General features: G+C 40.6%; 1 protein-coding gene across 2 annotated transcripts; it reads right to left on the bottom strand.

The window, feature by feature from the left end:
- LOC122663590 (UDP-N-acetylmuramoyl-tripeptide--D-alanyl-D-alanine ligase-like) lies at nucleotides 1-17139 on the bottom strand. 2 transcript variants are annotated; one of them, XM_043859184.1, is made up of 4 exons: nucleotides 16240-17139; nucleotides 13842-13945; nucleotides 283-875; nucleotides 1-115 (listed from the first exon to the last, which is right to left on the bottom strand). In XM_043859184.1, exons 1-3 carry the CDS (start codon nucleotides 17086-17088, stop codon nucleotides 314-316), a joined length of 1515 nt encoding a protein of 504 aa, XP_043715119.1. In that variant the 5' UTR covers nucleotides 17089-17139; the 3' UTR covers nucleotides 1-115; nucleotides 283-313. The 2 variants fall into 2 exon arrangements, with proteins under 2 accessions (XP_043715119.1, XP_043715118.1); XM_043859183.1 differs by having other exon boundaries at nucleotides 1-168.

Raw genomic sequence — 17139 nt, forward strand, 5'->3', positions numbered from 1 at the left:
AAAGTGCAAATATCTCCAAGTGCCTCCTGCTCCTGACTGAAGCCACCAACCATCAACTTACAATCAGCTTCAACAATCACTATTGTTCACCCATGTTGAAGAACAATTGATTGTCCTTGATTAATAAAACCTCATCCTTGGGATCAGGCTTAGTTTGACTGAGTAACACAGAAAAAAGTTGGGATAAGAGTATATTAATAAAGGAATCAAAATGCATTGTATGGAAAAGAAATGTAGAGAGAAAGAGAGACTGCCTAAACAGAATGGTGATAGTTTTCATACCATCCTCTTGATGGGAAAAGATATTAAAAGCTTATATGCTCATTTCCTTGATTGCACCAACTACTTTCTCCATTCGCATTCCGCGACTACCCTTCACTAAAACAACATCATTACTAGCTAACTTTTCTGTAATGGGAAGTGCAAGGGCCTCTGGATAAAGTGTGCAGATAGCATTTCTCTTCCTTAGTAAATCCAAATCCTCAGCCACTGTAGAAAGTCTCTTCCCAACAAGCGCAACCAGATCGATATGAGAATCAAAGCACAGTTTTAATATATCCCTGTGTGCTTCTATTTCCGCTGGACCAAGTTCTAGCATATCTCCAAGAATGGCAACTCTTTTCCCCTTACAATCAATGGTCTTCAGTAAATCAATCGCTGCCCTGGTGCTGGTGGGGTTGGCATTGTAAACATCATTGATTATTTTGATTCCATTTGGAGCCATTTCAAGCTCTAATCTCATGGGAACAGGTACAAATCTGGACAAGGACACTCCCACTTGTGAAAGAGAAACTCCCAAGCGAACCGCAACAGCAGCAGCTGCACATGCATTCAGTGCCAAATGCAGTCCTGGAGTAGGAATCACAAATTCCACCCTGAAAGTCAAACCCATTTAGAGAATACAAGTCAACAGACATTAGTGCCATACAACCAACCAATACAGTAATTATTTGCAGATGCATCTTGACACACAATTGAAATTTTGAAAAAATAACCAGTGAAACAAGATAAATTTCTGTATCAAAATAATAAATGTTCAAGGATAAGAATGCCACATCATAGGATAAGGATACCACATCTTGTACTACCTAGCCTTGTACGGAGTTGTACTACAGACCGTATTTGTTCCCTTTGTACTGCGCATCTACATTATAAATAAGAAAGGTCTCTGTCATATTAGATGAGTCAAATTATTCTCTAATCCATCGTTAGTCTCCGCTGCCCCTTGCCGATTGTCGTTGGCCCCTGACCAGCCTCGCCCAGGCTCCAGCCGCCACAGTTGCTACCCTTTGCCAGCCACTGCTGGCTCCCCACTACTTGTCTCTGCCCTTCACTGGCCTCCGTCTAGGCCCCTGCCGCTGGTTACCGCCAGCCCTCAGCCCAAGACTATTCAACCACTTGCTGGGCTCGCCTAGGTCCCTGCCAGCTCTGCTTGGCTCCTTGCTGCCGCTGCTGGTCCTGCCTAGCCCTTCACCTGTGAGTGTTTGATGAAACAGCATCCGTCCCACTAATTAGTTTCTTATTGATAAATTTGTCATCAGTTCCAAAACACCAGCCCTTTTTGGTTGTATCGACCCAACGACTTCATGGCGGAGAGTAGCAGTAGTGACATCTCCACAGGGGGAGTTGAGGGTCGTGTAGCGAGTCATTTTGGGACTCCTGGGCATAGCCCATCTCTCCAGCCAGGTCCTACAAAATTAAATGGAACCAATTACCTAACTTGGTCCAGGGCCTGTCTCCTTACTATTCGAGAAAATAATTTTTCGGGATACCTGACTGGTGACACACCGATGCCTACAGAAGCCACTGCTAAAATCACTTGGTTAGCCAATGATGCTCTCATTATGTCCTTTCTCTTAAATTATATGGAGCCTACAATCCGCCCCAACTTTGTCCTTCTAAACTCTGCAAAAGAGTTATGGGATGCGGTTCAGCAGACTTATGCACAGCCTAGCAGTTAAGCACAGATCTATAAGCTTCATCGACAAGTCCGTGAGACCACTCAGAAAGATTTGTCGCTTACTGCATATTATTCTGCTCTTAATGCTCTCTGGCAACGATTGGATTTTTATCATCCTGTTCCCATGGCTTGTACTGTTGATGGTAGTACCTTTCAGAAAGAGCGAGAGATGGAACGGGTTTAAGATTTTCTCTTTGGGTTGAATCTGGAGTATGATCAGATTTGCGTTCAGGTCCTTGGCAAAGATAAGTTTCCTACTTTGCTCCAAGCCTATAATTTGGTTCAACATGAGGAATGTCGTTGCTCTGTTATAATGCCTTCCATTGCCCCAAACGACTCGGCTCTTGTCACCACCCAACAGGGTCTCCCGAGTTTAGACAATACTAATTGTACCACTAAACCTACTCTTTTTGCAAAAGATAAGGTTAAGTGTGACTACTGTGGAAAACCCCGCCACACCAAAGAGACCTGTTGGAAGCTTCATGGCCGCCCTAAGGGAGGACGCAGTGGGAAACCAGGGAGTGTACGCTTCAACGGTTTTGGCTCATACCGTTCGGACAGATAGTGCTCTTACCGAATTGTATCAATGGCACTGTCGATTTGGTCACCCCTCTTTAAGTGTCATGAGAGCTTTTTATTTCCTTCTTTGATTAAGCAATGTAGGCAAGACAAGTTTATTTGTAACGTCTGTGAACTTGCAAAACATACTCGTTCCTCTTATTCTCCAAGTTTTAATAAAAGTATTGTTCCTTTCTCTATTATTCACTCAGATTTGTTGGGTCCCTCTCGGACTATAGCACGAGGTGGTTCTAAATGGCTTATTTCATTCATTGGTAACTGCACTCATCTGACTTGGGTCTATCTGCTTCGTACAAACCTGTTTCTAGTCCTTCATGCAATGATCCAAACTCAGTTCAATGCCCAAATTCAAATTCTCCAGAGTGATAACGGGACTGAATGCCTTGATGGCAGTTTTCATCAATATATAGATGAACAGGGTATCCTGGGTCAAACCTTGTGTTATTACCCCGAAATAGAATGGTATTCCGAAGCAGAAGAATCACCATCTTCTTGAGGTTACCCACTCCCTTATGTTTTCCACACAACAACAACAACAACTCAGCCTTATCCCAACTAAATGGGGTCGGCTCCATGGATCCTTTCAGAAAAACTGAGGCCCTCACAAAGGAAAATAAGAGTAATGCAGAATAAAAAGAAGAAATGAGATAAAAATGTAAGAAATGGAAAATGAAAAGTGAAAGTAAGAGGAAAAAGGATAACCCATAAAATCAGGAAAAATCCCAGCTACATGGTGTTGACAACATGGATCCTTGCCCTCCAATAGGCTCTATCTAAGGTCATACTTGGCACAAGAAAAGACTATGCATGTCATTCTTCACAACCTCACTTATGGTCATTTTAGGCCTGCCCCTAGCTCTTTTAGCTCCGTCAATTGTAATTTGATAAGTCCTCCTTAGTGGGGCATCCCCAGGCCTCCGTTGCACATGGCCAAACCACCTCAGACGACATTCTTGAAGCTTGTCACTAATCGGGGCAACTCCCACATCAACTCTAATACGTCCGTTCCTCACTTTATCCTTCCTAGTTTTGCCGCACATACATCTTAACATCCTCATCTCCGCAACACATAGCTTCGCCATATGACACTTCTTAACTGCCCAACATTCCGCCCCATACATCATACTATCATAGCAGGTTGGACAACAGTCCTGTAGAACTTTCCTTTAAGCTTTAAAGGAATGTGTCGATCACACAGTACTCCAGTCGCACCTCTCCACTTCATCCATCCCACTTTAATTCTTTGTGAAACATCATCATCTATGTCCCTTTCTTTGTGTATGATAGACCCCAGATATCTAAAATAGTCAATTGAAGGTATCTCTCTCTCAATTTTCACCATGCCAGCATCTATCATAGTGTGAGTGTGTGACAGAAGTTGCACATCATATACTCCATCTTTGATCTACTAATCTTAAAACCTCGTGTTTCCAAGGTCGATCTCCACATCTCTAGCTTACCGTTGATTCCTGCTTTTGTCTCATCCACCAAAACGATATCAACGACGAAGAGCATACACCACAAAACCTTGTCTTGGATGTGCTTGGTTAACTCATCCATGATAAGCGCAAACAAATAAAGGCTTAGGGCTGATCCTTGATATAACCCAACCGTAATTGGGAATTCCTTGGTTTGGCCTCCCACAGATCTCACACTAGTAACCACACCCTCAAACATATCTTTAATTACATCTATATATTTACTCGACACCCCTCTCCTCGCAAGAACATGCTGGATTAAATCTCTAGGGACTTTGTCATAGGCTTTCTCCAGGTCAATAAAGACCCTACGGAGATCCTTCTTGCTAGCTCTACATCTTTCCATGAGCCTCCTCAATAGGTAGATAGATTCTATCATGGATCTACCTGGCATAAAACCAAATTGATTCTTCGAGATATGTTTTCCACACATGTTCCTAAATTCTATTGGGGGGATGTTGTTCTCATTGTAACTTATCTCATCAATAGAGTTCCTTTCAGTGTTCTTGAGTTTAAAACCCCTATCAGCCTCCTTCCGAACCCGTCCCTTGCTTCTCATCTCCCTTCCAAAGTGTTCGGTTGTGTTTGTTTTTCTCACAATTCCATACCCTCAAGATCTAAACTCGATCCAAGGGCTCTTCATTGTATCTTCCTTGGCTACTCACCTCTCAGAAAGGTACAAGTGATATCACCCTCCTTCACGCTGACTCCTAGTTACCATGGATGTCACTTTCCATGAATCTGAGTCCCATTTCCAGTAATCTCTTCAGGGGGAAAGTTTTGTGGCAAAGATTCCTTCTAGCCAATTGGTAGTTGACACCATTTGTCTTTAGGGGGAGAGGACTGACACGGATCCTATTGAGCCTACTATTTGTGTTGAGTGGGAGAGGACTGACACCCTGCCTGAACAATTGGCTAAGCAAGATGTGTTCACCTACCAACGAAGGAAGAAGCAGCCCACTACTGACCCTCCATGCCAATCTACACTTCCTAATCCAGCTCCTTCATCCCAAGCGTTAGGTAATGATATTCCTCTCCAATCTGATAATGATAATGTCCCTATTGCTATTAAAAAAAGAGTGAGAGCTTGCACCCAACACCTTATTTCTAACTTTGTTTCTTATGAATCATTATCCCCATCCTACTATCTCATTGTTTCGTCGCCGTCCTCTATGTCTATTCCACAAGACTGGAAAGAAGTTATCCCATATCCTATGTGGAAGGAAGCTATGGTAGAAGAAATGTAGGCTCTGGGATAAAATGGCACTATGGAGCTTGTTTCTCTTCTAAAAGGAAAGAAACCAGTGGAATGTAAATGGGTGTTCACAGTGAAGCAAAAGGCAGATGAATTGCTGAAACCATTGAAAGATTTAAAGCAAGGTTGGTTGCAAAGGGCTTTACTTAAGACCTATGGGATTGACTATCAAGATACATTTGCTCCTGTAGCCAAGATGAATTCTGTTCGAACTCTATTATCATGTGTTGCCAATCTTGGGTAGAGTCTCCAACAACTGGATGTAAAGAATGCTTTCCTCCATGGAGATCTCAAAGAAGAAGTACACATGGATATTCCTCTAGGCTTCACCTCACCATCTACAACCGGTAAGGTATGCAAATTACGGAAATCGCTCTATAGCTTTAGACAATCACCTCGGGCTTGGTTTAGCCAGTTCCTGAAGGCCATGTAGAAGTTTGGATACAGAAAAAGTAACGCTGATCACACTTTGTTTATTAAGCAAGAGGATAGTAAGGTTACTGCTCTTATTGTATATATTGATGACATAGTCATAAAAGGCAATGATGATGCTTAAATCTCCAAGTCAAAAGCTCAGTTAGCCAAGGAGCTTGAGACCAAGGACTTAGGACCTCTCAACTACTTCCTGGGGATAGAGGTAGCAAGATCCAACAAGGCAATTTTTATTCCCAGAGGAAGTATGTCCTAGACCTTCTTAGTGAGACTAGTATGCTCGGGTGTAAACCTACAGATTCCCCTATCGAGGTCAATCACCAACTCAACAGTAAAGGTGGTGATCCGGTAAAATAAGGAGAGATATCAAAGACTTGTTGGACGGTTGATTTACCTCTGCCAGATATTGCCTACACTATAGTCGTAGTTAGTCGATTCCCACATGATCCACAGGCTACACATCTTAAGACAGTATATCGAATTCTGAGATACTTCAAATCAGCCCCTGGAAAGGGAATTCTATTCCCTAACCATGGAAATTTGAAGTTGGAAGCCTTTGCTAATGTAGACTGGACTAGCTCTAATCTCTATAGATGATTAACGGCCTACTTCTGGATATTGTACTTTCCTTGGAGGAAACCTGCTTACTTGGAGAAGCAGAGTACCAAGCAATGGCTCAGAGTATTACTTGGTGATCTGGGGGTAACATCTGAAGAACCTATGAGGCTATACTGTGATAACAAGGCAGCAATCAGTATAGCCCATAACCCAGTTCAACATGACAGGACAAAGCACATTGAGATTGACTAACACTTCATCAAAGAGAAGCTTAACCAAGGCTTGCTTTGTATTCCGTTTTTCAAATCTGAAAATCAGTTAGCTGAAGTGTTTACAAAGAGTTTAAATGGTAAGGTATTCCATCCTATTATGCAAGTTGAGCATGCGAGATATCTATGCACCAACTTGAGGGAGAGTGTTAAGGATAAGAATGTCACATCATAGGATAAGGATACCACATCGTGTACAACATAGCTTTGTTCTCCATACGTTGTATGGAGTTGTACTACATATCGTATTCGTTCCCTTTATACTCCGTATCTACATTATAAATAAGAAAGGGCTTTATCATACTAGACAAGCCAAATCATTCTCTAATCATCTTATTCTCAACCATAAAGAATGGCATGTTTCTTGTTCTAGCAGTTGTATTATTTGAGACAAGCACATTAGCATAAGTGCATTATTTCATTTCAGGTAATGAATAAATACAGAGTTTTATTGGGTCATGAGACTGGTTGATGATTCGCACATTCATTCTCCCTGAAATTTTTTCCTCTATTTTGGTCTTCTATGTGAATTACTAGCACCACAACACTAATATGAAATTCCAGCTTGGTGGCCAACAAGAATAGACATTCATTGGGAGTAAGAAAAGATTTATTAGTTGAGAATCTTGAGATGGACCTGGTCTAAAGAATTCACAATTTGTCATCTTGACAATTGCAGTCTTTCCAGCTTATTGAGGTTTTAAAACTCCTAAAGAGGTCTTCTGTCTTAATTATCCTGATGCAGGATGATAATCTTTCAATTTTAGTGAGAGTGGTAGTTGACAACAAGGGGTTCAACCCATTGGTCACTAGGGTGATGAAAATACCAGAATGGGTAAAGAATATTTGGTATGAGCTTTAGAGAGAAAATTGGGTTTTTAAATGAGTATGATGAAGAAATAAATGGTGGAAATGGTACAGCTACAACATGCTAAGCAAGAAGCCAAAGGTTAAAGAACTAAAAGGAGATAATTATAGGGAGTGAAATAGGCTAACACGCTTGAGGAAGAAGGTTTCCTAGGGCACAATGGGTAGTGCAACAAGGGTTTGAAAGTTATTGGCATAAATATCAAGTTTCTTGGTATACCTTACAACGAAATGGGCTGTAAGGTTCCTAACGGATACAAATATTGAATGCAATAACAGAATAGATCATTCAATATCAAGATAATGACCTGATCAGTAAGAAACTACAGTAGATCATCTAAGATGTGAATCACCTGAGATTTCATGGTGATCACTTCAAAGATATGAATAACTAAAGGAATCTTGAATACAACCGTGCAGCTCTGAATAATAGAAAACAGTAGCTAAATAAAACAAGTAGCAACCAGCAGCAATAGGAGGGTTCAAACAATGGTGAATGATTCCTTTCTTCAATTTATGTCCAACAAAAGCATAACCACATGTGAACCACTCTTACATAACCTTTTGACATACCCCAATCCAAATAGGAAGAAAATGAAATCTTAACTATCAACTCAACTCAGCCTAATCCCAACTGAATGGGGTCAGCAACATGGATCCTATTTCTCCAATCCGCTCTATTCAAAACCTTACAAGATTCCAGTCCTAAGCTATACGCGTCTTTCCTCACTACTTCTCCTATTGTTATTTTAGGCCTACCCTCTATCTCTTTTAGCTCCTTCAATTTGAAATAAATCACTTCTCCGAACTAGAGCATTCAAAGGCCTCTATTGCGCATATTAATGTAGTCCTAGATAGATAGAAGATCTACTAGGAGCCAAACAACCAGGACCGCTGAACTGCTGGTTCGATGGGGGCAGAATTGAGGTTTTAGGTCAATTTTAGGGTTAGGATTAGGATAATGGGAATCTGTCTTATATGGTAAATCTAGGCAGGTGTAGGGGAGTCTAATGAACTAGGTTTTATGGGTTTTGGATGGATAGAAATAGGTTAGATGGATTTGGGCAGCAACTAGGGTTAGGGTTTTGAAACGTGGAAGGTGATCGAATCTAGGGTATGAAATCAGCTGGTTGAATCAGGTAGCCTAATCCCAACTTGAATGGGCTTAATATTTAGGTCGAGTGTGCATAGGGTGGAGGGGAATATATGCTGAAAGTTACAGCTAAATCAGGTGGTTAAATCTGGAGTTATGCAGGTTTCTTAGTAGAGAGAGGAGAGAGGGGTAAAAGTGTAATTTCAGACAATTGGCTGGGTGGATGGTACTGAAATTTGGATCAAGTCTCTCGTAGGGTTTGAGGAAGATTCAATCAAAATTTTAGCAGGTTCTAACGGTCAAATTTGGCTGGGCAGAATTCCCGCGAAAATCACCTTGCATGTAACCTTCTAGAAGGGAATAAGAATACTTGCATGTTTTAGGTTATGGGAAAAATAAAAAACAGAAGGGAGAAAACTAGGGTTTTAATGGATCTAGGGTTTTAATGATGGATGGCAATGGGGATTGATGGGCTGGGTTTAGAGGATTAGGAGAAGAAGGGGGATGGCTAATAATCTTAATCACTTACTTGGAGTTGCAGGTCTTCAATGGCAGCAGCTTGAAGACTAGAAGCAGGTCCTACCAATCTACAAGATGCAATGAATCAATTGGAGATCCACCAGTCCCTTCACCTTGATATGACTCACAAGGCAACACTCAATAGAGCAAGGTAGCAGCAATGGCAATGAGCAAAAGTTTTTTCATTAATCAAATTCGTGTTCAATATTTTGCTCCCTTACAACCTTATATAAAAGACTCAAATTAGACTCCTACACCAAAAAGGAAAGGCCTAACCCAATCTTTAACCTATTAGGTAACTTAAACTGATTAGAAAACTAAAATAGACTCAAAATAGAGTCCTAATCCAGCCCAACTAAACAATTAAAAGACAAACTACTAAAATCATTTAAATTGAACCACTGGTTCAAACCAGGTTTGGACCTTTCAATTTAAAATATTAAAAAAATGAAAATAAAACTAAGTATAGGACTAAAACATTTAATCCCGTATGCAACCTAATTACTCATATTTGAGGCCCATAAAAGTTGTCTATTACATAGAAAACCCAGGGATCAAAGGCCCAACATGTATATAACCCAACCCTAGACTTATTCCTAATAAAATAAGCCCATCTCAGTGATGAATTTGCATCACATATCCATGCCACATCAGAAGAGTTTCTCGCAACTTATCATGAATAGGGGTAATGCTTAGGTTTGCTCTAATTTGTTCATTTTTTATTTTATCTTTTCTAGTTTTACCACTCATCCACCGCAACATCCTCATTTCAGCCACATGAAGTTTGTTTAAATGTTTTTTCTTTGCTGCCCAACATTCATCCCCATATGTCATTGCTGGTCATATAATTGTTCTATAAAATTTCCCTTCGAGTTTTAAAGGGATAAGTCAATCACATAAATACTCCGGATCATAGTTGTCAAGGCGTCGCTAGGCGTCCAGGCGCCTTGCCTCGCCTTGAATTCTGGTGTCGCCTTGGTCGCCTAGGCAACGCCGTGTCGCCTTGTTTTTCAACCCCCTCGACCACCTTGATTCGCCTAGGCACCTTAACAACTATGCTCCGGATGCACCCTTTCATTCCATCCATCCTATTCTAATTATTTGTATAATATCATCCTTTATTTATCCTTCTCAATTCATGACTGGAAACCAACCTCTCTGCGAAAGCAGGGGTAAGGCTGCATACATTATGACCCTCCCCAGACCCTGCAGTGTTGGGATCCTCGTACACTGGGTACGCCCTTTTTTTTTCATGATTGAACCTAAGTATCTAAAGTTATCACTTTGCTGTAACTCCCTATCATCAATTTTTACCACCCCACTCTCAGTCCTATTGTTACTAAAGTTACACATCATATACTGTTGAAGAATTAAACCAACCGGTGCCATTTCTCTATATTAATTCAATATGTAATATGTAAGCTTAGGTTCCTTCCTATATGCTCTAAATCTTTCCATTAGTCTCCTAAGCAAATAAATAGCTTCCATGGTTGATCTCCTTGGCATAAAACCAAATTGGTTATCCGAAATATTAGTTTCTTGTCTCGGGCGAGCTTCAATTACTTTCTCCCAAATTTACCTATCTCAAGTCGAAATGACCACCTCCCATATATGTACATTTTCAGCAATGAGAAGAACAACTATATGGAAGCAGCACGTATTGTGAGAACTATAACACTTCAGAGCAATGAAGTTCAGTAAACAGAAAAGCAGAAAAGGAATATACATCAAACTTTCTCATCTCCAGACACCCCCCCTCCCCCAAAGACAACATTAAACCTACCACTGCCAACACCTTGATGCAAAAACAAGGTTTCAAAAGCAGTACCAGAGAAGAAAGAAGCCATCACAGCAAGCGTGACAGCCAGTTTGTGAAACATTGTTTCTGCATCACGCCTAGGCCAAAATCAACCTTAAACACTCGCGACAAGAACCCTTGGGATATTCCCCTATTTCTCCTCCCCCTTCCATGACTTCTAGCAGCCGATTGTTTTGATCCCTTCTCCGTTGCAACTTGCGCAATCAGTTAACTGAAACCCCTCCCAGTCACCATCCTACACTCCAACCTCCTGTCTAGCAAAATGCAATTTGAGATGGCACTATGCTCTGTGACAAGAATTCGCCAGCATGTGGGAGAATTAAATCCTTTGTTCAGCAGCACTTTTTATCACACCATCACAACTTCTGAAGAGCTGTAAAGCATATTTACAACTACATAAGAAGAAGCACCAATTTTTGTTGACATCACGAGAAAAGTAAAATTTTCTTCTTCAAACTTCACCTTGGGATCTTTATCATTTGAAATATCCTGTTCAGGGAAGTGTTCCCCATCCTCCAACTAAAACCATTCAGTTCACAAACAATGCACGAAGGTGTCTCAAGGTTTGACTTTTGGGACACAGTAAGCTACAGAAGACCAGATGAGACCTTTGCATAATGGATAAGTTCAATATTAATCAAAATCACTTAAAAAGCATCAGGCACCTCTTTTGAGGTCTTCAGCTCAGGACAAGGGAACTGAATGCCAGAATTCAACTGTAAGAGACTCATCTACTTTGGGAACAGTTAATGTCACAGCCAACATTACAGAAATCGGTGGCAGGCTGGAAGCTCAAATGGAAGAGGTTCAGGGAGAAATTTCTTCTGGAAAGGGTTACCAGCAAGAAACACAGACTTCACCTCAACAATTGGTGTGACAAAATTTTTTTCATTACTGCAAGATATTTGGATGCATCTTGGATTGACAGTTCAGATCAAAATTTAAGCTTGTTCCAATTGCTCCCAACCCAAGCAACAGGTATATAATTTTGGTGTCATTGATGTAAAGATGTACTTTCTAGTCTCTCCCTCTCTGTTTCTAAAAATTGAAACATAACAAATCATATAATCAGAAAACTAAAAGAAAAAAGAGACATGATGATTTTGCAGTCTCAACTAAAGTAATTTATTATCCTTTATGATGAGGATGCTAGATTAGTGCAGCCAGCCAGATCTTCCAACAAATGAGTGGCAACTCAAGACCATTAAATGTCTTCCAGTCCCCTCCTAAAATTTAGAGATTCTCTCAACTCTTGAACTTAAATCGGATATTGACGGCTCAAGTCTCTGGTAGTCAACCCATGACACCTTCGAGAGGGGCTTAAAATTCATTAAGCACCCCCACCAAGCAGCCCTCAGAAAGATTTTTTTTTTTTCTCCTCCTCCTTTAGGTCTTCTTCTGAACTCCTGATAATTGGATAGCAGGTAGAAGAAGTGGCTGTTAAAATAAAGTTCAATTTCAATCAATCATGTTCAGACTGCAAAATATGTGATGTAGATCGATGGAGGTTAAAGAGAAGAAGGACCAGCAGCATTGTTCAGCAGCCAGCCATCGGACTTGGCTGTAATTTGAAGAGTTATTCAGTCCCAATAGCTCTACCCTCGATTGGGGTTTCTGTCCCATCAGAGTTGCCTAGTTACTAATTTTAAAATTAGTTAATAATTCTGAATTTTATTCATTTTCTGTTCTGCCAATTGTATATACTGCTATACTGTTCTACTTACTGCAACAAAACATCACCATAAAGGTATATTCAGACCATTAGTGTCTTGTGTGTCAGGCCCTGTCAACAGCTTACTATTTTGGTGATTGTCCGTTATTTTGTTGCTGGAACCATGTGTTAAAACCTCCTGTTTGTCAGTAACTTGATCCTTACTGTAGGTTAGGATATCAGTACCCTATTCCTACAGTTCCAGCACCCCAAATCAGCCCTTTAACTCTAATAATCAGATTGTTCAGATGCTTCACTGTTTGATAAAATGACCACCATGGAGGAACGTATGGACTCTTTGGCATCACAAACTGTGGGACGGCAGCAATCCACAGCTAATAATGTTCCCTGAGACTTTCCTTGACCTGCTCAAAAGATGCTACACACACCAGCTACCATTGAAGAACAAGCCACAACACACTTTGATCAAGATGCATCACCAAGGTAGTTCGATGACACCTATAAAGTAAAGCTGGAATTGAAGGAGTTCAACAGCCAAAATTACCCACAGCAGTTCCTTGACAGGATTGTGCACTTGATGATTATTTTGATTGGTATGACTTGTCGGAGGTTCAGAAATTGAAGTTACAACGTTTTAAATTGGTGGGGACAACAAAAGAATGGTGGCAAAATTATGAACAGAAGTTGATGTGTTGTATACAAGAACCAACTACTTGGGAGGAGATGGAGGAATTAAAAGAGAAGCATATGCCTCAAACTTTTCGGCATAAGCTTCATGATCAGCTCAACACCCTTCAGTAAGGATCTCTATCAGTTGAAGATTCTATGGACCAATTTAACGACCTTATTGCTCGTACAGGACTAGATGAGGAAGATGACCAGTTGATTTCCCGTTTCAGATTGGAGCTGCGACCTGAAACCAGAGATAAGATTGGTGTGGCCATTATTACTAACTTACATGATTGTTTTGAAAAGGCTCTTCTATCAGAAGACTTAGTGAAGACGTCAACCCGGAGATTCAACTCTCAAATTGAGGAGAGTAGACAACACTCTCCAGCTACCAAACCTGTTGGATTCACATACTGAGCAACACCTATACTCGTGGATAAGGGGAAAGCTCCTATGACCAAAAAAAAAAAGGAGGGATCAAGTGCTACCATTGCAAGGGTTACGGGCATTATGCTAAGTTTTGTCCGCAATGCCACAACAGAATTTTTTTCATTGCGGCCATCGAAACCATCGATCTACGTCAAGATGCCTGAGTACATTTGGTTCAATACAACTTCAGAACAAAAATTGAGTTGAATGAGTTACCTAAGAGTTTTGAAGCAACAACTTACACTTCTGTACTTCTTTCTAAAATTACTCGTACTCCATTACCATCATCAGTACTTTCGGCAGAGACTAGCCGAACATCACAACCGATTCTCTGGCCAAAAAACACCTAAAGCAAAGCAAGATCTTCACATTTTTATCAACAACATTCAATTAATATTTCCCTGTTCAATGGTAAAAGAAGATGAAAAACAATGCAGAATGGATCCCTTAGTCCAAAAAATGCAAGGAATGAATGAATAAAAAGAGAAGAGACAGTGAATAAATATTAATCATGTATAATGAAATAGAAAAATGGATGAAGATGAAATGAACCAATCCCCTTCGCCACATCATCAATTTTGTTTGGAGATGCATCCTTGACAATCTATTGAGTGTTACGTTTATTTATTTTAAGGAAAATTACAAGCAGAAATTATTTTTTTTTGGGGGGGGGGGGGGGGGGAGGGGAGCAGATCATATGTGGCAAAAGTGACAAACCCAAGTAGAATTGTGATCACTGTATCATTCATAGATTTACAAAACAATCCAACAAACTAGATTAATCTATTTAATCAATTTGCTAACAACCGAGGCCAATAGATTGAAATTTCACAACCATCTATTCATAGCCAAAGTTGTTTGAATATTGCATATTGATAATATTATTTTGGTAATTCTAACATGTTTGTCAAGTGATGAAAAGCTAGGTCTCAAATGTGTATGCTTTGCCGGATGTCATTCAAAGGATCATACTAATGAGAAACTGTCACTCCAGGAAACTCCTCTGAAAAATCAAGACCTCAAGAAACCAAGCAAGCATTGATCACAGAGCTACAAGCAGTAACAACAATCTCCAAGAGCTACTGAGTGGAAAACGACATTCAATGGAGATCATATAAGAGCTCAAGTGATGTGGAAGCCAGGTGTCTATCTCTTCACCAAGCATCAACGACATTTTTAAAGAATAAATTCTTAGGTTTCTAGTACTTAGGATTTGCTTTTATTGGTTTATTCTTGGTAATCCTAAGTTGTATTGATTCTTCCACTACTTTGGCCTAGACAAGACCAATGGTTGAAACCGGACTTAAAATTGGACCAATGATTGAAGCCATTCCTTGACTGGACCAATGGTGGTAACATTGACTCTTCCTATGTGAAATTTGACCAAGACTTGACCATTAACTTAGAATGGTTGACCATATGTTTGGACAAGTCAAAGTGGCCTCGAATACCCTTGAATATCACTAGGCAAGTTGGTTGAGTCCCCCACCTGAAGTTGAGCTCAAAACTGCATCAGATTTAAGCTTACTAGCCTTGCGAAAGAACCTGGGGTCGACCACAAGATAGGTGAGGTCGATCGCCGAGGTTGACCCCAGGGCACGGAATAATAACCAAGGTTACCAGACCTCAAAGGCCGAGGTCGACCACGGTTAAGTTGGGGTCAATCAGAGAGAGAATATCGCAAAAATATATATAAATGCAACGGCTCTCTAGCTGGTCGACTGAGACTGGTTGAGATCGACTGCGGATGAGTCTAATGGCTAGAAATATAGCCGTTAGAAGGAGATCAATAAATAAGGTTTATGTGCCTTAATAAAGAAGATTTTTAGGCATCTGTGAAAGAAGTTTGATTAAGGTTGAAACCCTGAAAATACTGAGAGAAAAACCTTATTATTTGAAGGCCAAGGGAATGCAGCTAATCTGAGTATCTGAAGGCTGTTTTGTGGGAAATCAAGTAAGTACATTCATTGTAAATTTACCCTAGCATAGAGGATTTATTTGTTTGTGCTTTCATTTGCTTATTTGCCTATTGAGAGGCTTGTTGTAAGTTGATTTGAAATACTCAAACACCGTCTGAAGTGAGTGTGAGGGATTGATCTTGACTCTTTGAGAAAGGATCGGGTTGTAGGTAGTGAGCCCAAGAAACTACTGGGTTGGTTGTGAGCCCAGGAAACGTGTAAAGGTCTTATTGGCACCTTGGGAAACCAATAGTGATAGTGAAAATCCAAGTGTGAGAGTAGCCCTTGAGTAGATGTAAGTCAAGGGAACCGAACCACCCTAAAATCTCGTGTCTTCTCTTGTGTGTTTTGTTGTTTCCGTGATCCCTCCTAGTCCTTGAGTGCATTGAAAAAGTGATCATTAGCCAATTTACGCCCTCTTGGGTTGCCATACAACGGTCCAACAAAAACATATACGCAAGGATGCTGAATGTAGGACACTATTTAAAGAGCTGAAAAATGCTAGAAAAACTATAAAGATCCAAATCCGTTCTGTTGGATTTCCAAAACCATTATGAGAGGCTCAAAACAAAAGTAAGTCCATTTGCCTAGATATCAACTAAAAAGCTAACAAGCTCTAAATATAAATACCTCCTAAGGCACAGAAAGAACAAATAATAATGGAATTTAGAGTCTTACCCACTTTTTCAACTCCTTCTGGGACAGGAAGGTTCATGACTCGAGGATCATCTGCATTCAAAACACACACATCCCCTGGTTTTGCCTCCATAAGAATCTCCCCTTTGGCTCTGGCAACTTCCTCTAAACTGCCAAAATTCACCAAATGAGAAGGACCCACATTCAAAATGATTCTCAAAGAAGGCTGACACATTCTAGTGAGCTTCAAGATCTCTCCTTTCTCACTCATTCCTAGCTCCAGAACCGAGACCTTAACATTTTGAGGTAACCCAATTAAAGATAAACCAACCCCAATCTCATTGTTCTGGTTCCCCTGCGTCTGATGAATTGAACCGAGACTTTCCAGTGCATGAGCAATCATCGCTCTTGTAGTCGTCTTCCCCACACTACCTGTTACTCCAACCACACGACCATGGAACCTCTTCCTGGCATACATGGCCATCTTCTCGAGTGCAATCAAAGTATTCTCCTCAACTTGGACAAAACCCATGTCCCATTCTTCACAAATTCGGTTTCCTATGACCCCAATACATCCCTTACTGCGCAATTCAGGGTTGACAAAGTCGTGGGCATCGAAGTTTTTCCCAACTATGGTGAAGAACCATTGACCCGGCTTCAGATTTCTGCTATCAGTAGAGATAGTTCCAGAGGGACCCCATTTTACGATTTTCCCGTTCACAGCTTCTGCTATCTCAGTAACACTCCAGAAGGGCTTCTTTACTAAATCGTAATTGACACGGCAGCATACACTGATTCTGCAACTCAAGTGGTTTCCAGAGACACTGGATCGAAAACTTCCGGGTTTTACAGAGAAGGTTTTGTGAGCGTAAGATTGGATTGATATTGCAGCCATTGATTCGGCTAGGCAGAGACCTTGTTCCTGAAATTCATAGTGGACCTCTTG

This window comes from Telopea speciosissima, chromosome 6, assembly GCF_018873765.1.
Source record: "Telopea speciosissima isolate NSW1024214 ecotype Mountain lineage chromosome 6, Tspe_v1, whole genome shotgun sequence".
NCBI lineage: Eukaryota > Viridiplantae > Streptophyta > Magnoliopsida > Proteales > Proteaceae > Telopea > Telopea speciosissima.

Coding starts and splice junctions, on each gene's coding strand:
- LOC122663590 (XM_043859184.1), bottom strand. CDS start 17,088: ATGGCTGCAATATCAATCCAATCTTACGCTCACAAAACCTTCTCTGTA. Junction 13,946..16,239: donor TCCCAGAAGGAGTTGAAAAA/GTGGGTAAGACT, acceptor GCTTTGCTTTAG/GTGTTTTTTGGCCAGAGAAT. Junction 876..13,841: donor TTAGAAAGAAGTACAGAAGT/GTAAGTTGTTGC, acceptor TTTGACTTTCAG/GGTGGAATTTGTGATTCCTA.